We start from the raw sequence: 7,708 nt of genomic DNA on the forward strand, positions 1-7,708 counted from the left end.
CAAAAGAACACAAAATAAAGCTCTCCTAATTAGCAAGTAGTAGCATGGAAAAATATGATTAATATTAAGTTTAAAATTATTCTCTGCTATTCAGACATCTCTCCCTTACAGAGAAAATTCTCTTCTAACCCTAGTCCCAAGCACTGGAAACCAGTTTTGGCTCTATTTCACAGAGGAAGTGAATCTACAACTGTTAAGACAAACCTGGGCTGGAGTAGCAACACTAGTTCTGAATCCTGGTTCTGACCAGCAAAGCCATGGAGCTCCACCTATGCCTACAAAGTCCTGGGTCTTTCCTTACCAAACTGTTCTTCACATTTAGCACCACTTCATGGCAAAAGAGAAGCCCTGGGCTGCTGAAATCCTTACTGCACTCTTTGGAGAAGCCCAGAGCTACCATCTGAATTGAAAATTACACTCAGCCTAAGTTCATGTGGCCTGTGATCTCTGCTGTCAGCTGATGCCAGAGTACTACAGAGGAGCACACGGCCTGTGCAGCTCATCTGTACAAAGTCTGTCTAAATTTTGACTCACTGAATGGCTGCTGGTTTGCATTGAGCAACTCATGGATCACACATGCCACTACTCAGAGGTAACAGATACAATACACTATTTGTAGCTCCAACATAGTTCTCTCAGGCTAGTTGCTTGTAATATTCAGAAAATAACTAGATATCCCCTCAAAATCAAAAATATTTGGTTTTAAATATTTGTGCTGTTATCCCAGTGCTGTGAAAACAATGTACATTTTAATCCAGTATGCAGACAATGCATTTGGAATTGTTTTTAGTTATTAGTCTGGCCACGATAGCAGTTTCCAGAATGCATGCCCAAACAATTAAAATATTTTGAGCATAATATGTTCAATGAGTAAGTACAATTAGATCAGCTGCTTAAAATTGCAGAACTTACTTTACAGTATTTCCTTTTCTGAGTATATTTACATAATACAAAAATAGATGCTTAATTTCAATAAATTGCAAACTCTTCTACCATATTTTGTAACAGAACTGGGCCATTTAAATGTTTTCAAGTAATTTTTCTATTTGAAGGATGTGATTCTGGTCACTCCAAAGGCCTCCTTATCTGCTCTACAGATTAAAACTATGGGCAAAAACCATGAGTTTTTGATTATCATTCCTCACATTTTAGAAGAGATAAAGTTTGAAATTGCTTATCTTCTGCATTTTTGTGGGAAAAGGTGTGCAATCAATGTCCCAGGCACCCTGATACATTTCCAACCAGGCCCTTGTGTCTGAAATGCTGCTTATGGCAAAAGGTACAGGCTTCACAACACCACTGTTAGGACCTGGAACATACTTTCACAGATTTTTATTTTGAAATTAGATTCTCATATTACTGGTTAAAATACTCACTGCTTTGCAGAGATTTAGTTTTCATTCAAGCTTGTAAAAATATCTGAAGCTTCAATGTATTTATGCAATGCTCCGTTGAGATTCAGTTGCACTTAAATCAAGCAAAAGAAGCCTGCAGTTGCATAGTCAGTTCATCAAATAGCTCTTTGGAAAACAAGAACTATACTTTCATTATTTAGCTGCATTCAAGATTAGAAGGCTCTTAAAAAGATCTTTTACATCATATGGAAAGATGTCAATGGGAGAAAAGTTCTTAAGTATTATGTTCAATTATTCCCAAACAAGATTAAGCTTTCAAATATATAAATGCCTTAACCTGGAAAACTAAATCCTCATTTTCTCCCATAAATTAATGGGCTGCATTTCAAAGATTTTGACAACTCCCAATTATTCCTCTACTGCCAAGGAAGAACTTTGCATGTGCTCCTCTAAACCAAGCCACTTGATTCAGTGATCAAACATATGATGCCTGCTTTTGAAGTATACTGACTAAGCCTCTGGCATTACTAAGTGCCAGCCAAAATAATGGTTATTAACTGAATTGTGGATTTGCTTGATGAGCAATGGAAGTGTGAGCTGCAGTCTGTAGTGTCCCACTGCCCACTGAAGTGAGACCGATGACATGCACTCCACGATCAGCATTTCAGAATACACTGCCTATTCAGTTTTGACATAAAGGAAACTGTCACATTAGGTTGCCTTGAAATGAACAAAAGTTAATTAATCGCTAGGGATTGACTTTTTAAATTTAAATATTATTCTCTGTCTCATGTTTCCTCTTGCACCTAATACCCCCTGATCTCAGACCCCACAAAAAAGGATGATAACACGTGCACGGCATTTGAAGTACACCTGTAAGTTCAGAGTATCTATTTCTCTAAGACTGAAAGAGTCTTGGTGTTACTGAAGTACAAAAATTATTTCCTTTTGCTGTGTAAAATGTGCTTAAGTAACACAAAGAATAGGAAATACTCTTGCTAATACAGCACCACCAGCAAGACGCTGACCAGTTTCAATCTGGGCATCTGCAAAGTGAAGCTTACTTCTTGAAGTTCATCATTTTAATGAAAGACACTCACAGGCAGCTGAAGGTTTCTAGCTACAGAAAAATCTAAGAGGTTACAGTAGGGCTAGCCTTATCATTGAGAGCACAGGCCATTTATCCAGGATTTATGTTACTGACACAACAGGAAGGACATTCTGGGGCCACTGCCACCATTTTGTGAGCAAGGTCTGACACCTGTGCTTTTGTTCTCTTGGTAGCACTATCAGCAGCTCAAGGTGAAAATTAGTATCAAAGAGTACTCAACCATAAGGCTGCCTGAAAAGCATGAAGTCTTAAGCTGTTGCTTCTCTTTAACACAATAATTTGTAACTCTCTCTAAAAGCATCTAAAAAGGCAGAATGCACATTCCACTACTGCTCTCATTCTTGCCTGTTCTATAATGAACAGAGCTGCCAAAAATCAGCTGCAGCTGGCAGTACTATTAGTTCAGACAAAACCAGGGAGAGTTTGGGGTTTTTTTCATTTTCTCTCATGCCTGAGGAAATAGTATATATATGGCTCCTTGCCCATCCATTCCAACACTTAAATCACACACCTATGCCTCTGGAGATGGGTGTTTGTGTGTGTGGGAGGCAATGCACAGGGATGAGGTGAGGCCTGGCAGGCAGCACCATGGCCTGTTGAAACCTCAAACCACACTTCATGCACACAGTTTAGTGCTCACTTCAGCCACAAACCCAAACTAGTGTCCATTCCATTTATGCCCCCAAACTGTTGCTCACACAATTCACATACTAAACCCAGGACCCCACTGAACAGGACAGTCGTCCCACTTCCTCACCTGACCACGTTGGGGTGTTCAAATGTTTCCAGGTGCCTCAAAACTGCCACCTCTCGGATAGTGGACAGCGGCATCCCCTCCTCGCTGGTCTGCACCCGTACCCGCTTCAGCGCAACAAAGCGACCTCCGTTCTTCAAGTCTCGGGCTTTGAACACCTTCCCATAGGCTCCTTCCCCAATCTCAGCCACACATTCATACTGCTGGTCAGCCAGGTTTGTGCTGTCCTTATCCATGCTGGCACCAGTCCTCTTCCTCCTCTCCGAGTGCCTTGAGGTGCTCTCAGTCTCACTTTCTGAAAACCAGTACTCTGCTTGGGTGCAGACAGGCCACACGCTTGGCACCTCTGCAGGAGAGGCAGTAGGAAGCTCTTGCCCTCTTGCTCTCGTTCCTTTTCTGTACTGACCACAATGTGCCTCCTCTTCTGGCCACCAGGAATTACCATACAGTCTTTGGGAACATTGCCTGTGTAAAGCCAAACAAATCTGGAGGGCAAACCAAGCAAGAAAAGTGAGTTTAGTTTAGTTTAGTTTAGTTCATGGCTTTGCATTGTTCAAAACCTGCTAGAATCAAGCTAATAGACAGCTATACGCAAAGCAAAATCGTGGTGGAAAGGAAGATGTGAACCATGAGGGTGACATATGTATCAACGTCCCCAAGTGGCTGATAACACTACAAAGTTATCACAGTCTGTGCAGAAGGCTAGGCACTCGGCTACAGAGCAACAGCATGCTGAGGGGTTTTACTGAGAATGGGCTAAAGGTGATGACTCCGTGACACACGTGTGATGGGGATGGCAGAGCTACCTACGCATGTGTGAGAGGAAGTGTACATCCAAGAACTTATGTGAGGATTTCAGAACTCATTGAACGTGGTGGAATCCTGGATATGTATTTTGCTATATTACTGTCATCTGCTTGTAAACAATAGTACTTGGAGGTTTCTGCCTTGGTCTGCTCTCTCCTGTGCTAAGCCCTTCATGAACAGATCATGATCACATCACAAGAAAGAAAGGGCCTGTGGACAGTCTAAATACATGCATACTTAGATGACATACATTATAAAGGACTGAGCCTTGAAGTAGATTCAGAAATACCCACTTTAGCAAATTTATTAACAAGCAAGGATGTTGGCTGTGGATACTGATACATGTGTCACTGGCAGCTCTTTGCAAAGCAGCATGGTCAAAGATGTCTTCAGGAACAGCATGCTCTGCTGCAGAGTGCATTAGGCTGGAGAGCAGCAGCACTTCATTCTGCTTCCAGCTTCATCCACTTTCTGCAGGACTGGGCAAATCCTCTCCCCTCACAAAGCTCCACATCAATTCCTCCCTTCCCCCTAACCCTTTTTAATACAGCGGTACAGGGACCTCCAAGACTGTAGCACTCTCCTACACCACATTTTTACCGTGCTAAGACGAACCAGTCCCAGACAGGCGAGTCGGGGGTTCCAACTCACTTAAGTGGAATTCAAGCAAAGAGCGCCTATTCTGCACACTCAAGCTGATCTTATACCTTAGCTGGAGATGAAAAGCGCAATTGGACAGAAACCTGTGCCCACTGCTCATCCCTTCTCCTCAGCTGCAGCCAGAGAGCTCTGCCTCGCCGGCTTCAATTCCCACCGCAGCTGCCACCGCACCGCCCCAGCCACCGGGCAGCCCCGCGTCCCCGCCTGCAGCATCACTGGGCGACAGCAGCGTGGGCCGCCGCGGAGGGCTGCCCCGAGCCCGGAGTGCAGAGAGACCCCTACCCGAGTCCGGTGTGCAGGGGATCCCCGCCAGAGCCCAGTGTGCGGTGAACCCCTGCCCGCCCCGAGCCCGGTATGTGGAGCCCCCTGCCCGAGCCCGGTGTGCGGGGGACCCCTGCCCGAGCCCGGTGTGCGGAGGAACCCTGCCAGAGTCCGGTGTGCGGGGACCACTGCCCGAGTCCGGTGTGCGGGGGAACCCTGCCCGAGCCCGGTGTGCGGGGGAACCCTGCCCGAACCCGGTGTGCAGGGGAACCCTGCCCGAGCCCGGTGTGCGGGGACCCCCGCCCGCCCCGAGCCCCCGGAGCGGCCCCCGCTCCCCCTCCCGCCCCGCGCCGCGGGCAGGGCGCCCCCGAGCGGCGGGCAGCGGCGCCGCGCGTGCGTGGCGGCGGGGCCGGCGGGCCTCTGCCCCGGCGCGGCCGCGTGTAAACTTACCCGTGCTCGCCCTCCCCGGGCACGGCGGGGCACCGGGACAGCCCCCGGCCGCCGCTGCCCCCGCCGCGCCGCCGAGCTCCCCTCCGCGGGCGCCCCGCAGGCGGCGGGGGGTGGCGGCGGGGGACACGCGGGGCGTCGTGCCCCCGCGCTTCCTCTCAGCGGACGGGGCGGGGAGGGGGGCCCGGCTCCGCTGCTCGGCAGGACGCCGAGGGGACCCCCCCGGCGGCTCCCCCTGAGGGCACCCCTTCCCCCGCGGGCCCCTCCGCGCTCGCGCACCGACTCCGAGGCGGTCGCGGCGGCACCGCGGGGCGCGCTGCCCCGGCCCGGCTGCCGAAGGGACGCGTCCGCGGTGCCGCCCGCGGGGAGGGGGGGTGCGCGGTGTGGGCTGCCGGGCCGGGCGGGGAGGGGGCGGCGTGTGGGCCACGCCGCGGGGCCGGGTGCGCGGAGCACATGGGCGCCCCGCGTTACCTGGTGTGCGCCACGGCCGCCTGCACCGCCACCAGTTCCCCAAATAATCCTCAGCCCCGGGGGGTGGAGGGTGGGGGGGGAAGGGAGGGGGTGAGTCCTCTCTAACACAAACCTCCCATTGAGCGAGGCGGGGTGGAGAGCCGGCCCGGGGTCTGCCCCTTCACATGGCGATGTCTCCGGCAGGTCCCGGCAGCGGCCGCCCGGGCCACACAGGTAGCTGATCCGCGGCTCGGCCGCCCTCGGCTCGCATCCTCCTGCCGCCGCCGGCGCCGGGCTGCACCTTGGCGCAGAAGGAGCTCGCACTCGTCCCCCAGCCCGCTCCTCCCGCCCCCACGTTGCCCGGGGAAAAGGAAAAGGCGAAATAAAAATCGCGGCCGGCGGCCCCCGGGGAGCTGCAGCGCCACGATCGCAGCCCCGCCGGCCGCAGCCTGCGGTGCGGGGCTCGGGCACCGGCCCTCGGCGCCGCCGCCGCTCCGCTGCGCTGCCGCTTCTCGCTCGCTCCCCCGGCCTCTGTTCTGCCTGGGAGCAGCAGCAGCTTGCTGCCTTTTTTTTTTTTTTTTTTTTTTTTTTTTCCCCCTCTCCTCAACTTTTTTTTTTTTTTCCCTTGCTTTCCCACGCTGGCTGAATGTGACTTGACCCCGTTTCAAAAAAGTTTGACATAGTGCTTCAACATTTCCGCATTCCTCCCCGACTACAAAGGCTGCAGCCGCCTCCTTCTGCTTTCTGTCTCTGCTCTCTGTCTTCACACTCAATGAAATCCTTCATGTGGCCCTGCCAAAGGCAGCCGCATACCGCAAGGGTCGCCGCGAGCGCCGCGGCCAGGCATGGCCCGGGGCGAGCGCCCCGGGGGGTCCCGGCAGGGCCCGGCCCGGCCCCGGCCCCGGCCCGGCCCCGGCGCGCTCGGCGCTGCACGGCTGCGGGCTCAGCCGGCTGCGGCAGCACTGAGAGAGCCCTGACTCATTCCTAGAGCTCAGCGTGCGAGCCGCTGGGAAATAACCCTTTGGGGTTTCGGTCCCCCCCCCGCCCTCGAAATGGGAATTTTTATTTTTTCTTCCCCTCCAGAAAAACACGAATTCTTCTCTGCTTTTTTTTTTTTCCCTTTCTTTCTTTCTTCTTTGGTACGTTTTTGTTTTGTTTTTTTTTTGGGGGGTGATTTTTTTTGTTGGTTTTTTTTTTTTTTTTTTTTTTTTTTGTATTTGCTACTTTCCATTCACAGTCAGCGCAGAGCTCCGGCAGGAAGTAAGCGCCCATGAATGCTTTCGGGAAGCATCAAGAAACTTCGTTGCTGAAGAATTCCCCAGTCACAGCAAAGTCTTTGCCACGACAGAATTGCTGCTAGAGATGCACGGGGCAGGGGACGAGGAGAGCGGGGTAGGCGGAGGAGTAGGGTGCGCGGGCAGCCCGTTTTCTGATGCAGAGAGTATTCTGTACTGAAATTCACCGCAGGGGAAAAAAAATCACAAAACAAATACCAATCAACTCTGTCTCCATGGGGAAAAAGCATACGGCCTAGTTCCCAGCTCTCCCAGCTGGTACCCTACCCTCTAGCACATGCTCTTCTGGACCTCAAGGATGAAGCCCCTGAACTACCTCATACACTGGTTTAACTGGGAAAGAGTGGACCCAAATCCCCTTTTACAGTGAGAACTGTAATTTAACTAAGTGGTTTTATAACTGTAAAAATTGTATGCCTAGAACTTGGCGCTCTACACTGATTTAGAATAACTTAAAAAAAAATATAATACTGTACAAATAAAAAATAATTTGTATCAGAAACAAGCATATAATCACTCAATCTGGGTTCACAGTGCTAGCCAGCATATAGGAAATCCTAGAGGTTAA

General features: G+C 50.8%; 1 protein-coding gene across 4 annotated transcripts in view; it reads right to left on the reverse strand.

The window, feature by feature from the left end:
• CDK6 (cyclin dependent kinase 6) overlaps nucleotides 1-6,428 on the reverse strand; it is a 127,207-nt gene extending 120,779 nt beyond the window's left edge. Inside the window, exons 1-2 of one of the 4 annotated variants that reach the window (XM_058833128.1) lie at nucleotides 5,979-6,428; nucleotides 3,224-3,685 (exon numbers count right to left, since the gene is read on the reverse strand). In XM_058833128.1, coding sequence (XP_058689111.1) covers nucleotides 3,224-3,456 — 233 coding nt within the window. In that variant the 5' untranslated portion in view covers nucleotides 3,457-3,685; nucleotides 5,979-6,428. Of the gene's footprint in view, nucleotides 1-3,223; nucleotides 3,706-5,398; nucleotides 5,661-5,866; nucleotides 5,911-5,978 lie in introns of those variants that run through there. The other 3 variants (XM_058833129.1, XM_058833132.1, XM_058833131.1) reach the window with 3 other exon arrangements.
• Nucleotides 6,429-7,708: the final 1,280 nt, after the last annotated feature.

The sequence above is a fragment of the Poecile atricapillus genome, chromosome 2 (genome assembly GCF_030490865.1).
Source record: "Poecile atricapillus isolate bPoeAtr1 chromosome 2, bPoeAtr1.hap1, whole genome shotgun sequence".
NCBI lineage: Eukaryota > Metazoa > Chordata > Aves > Passeriformes > Paridae > Poecile > Poecile atricapillus.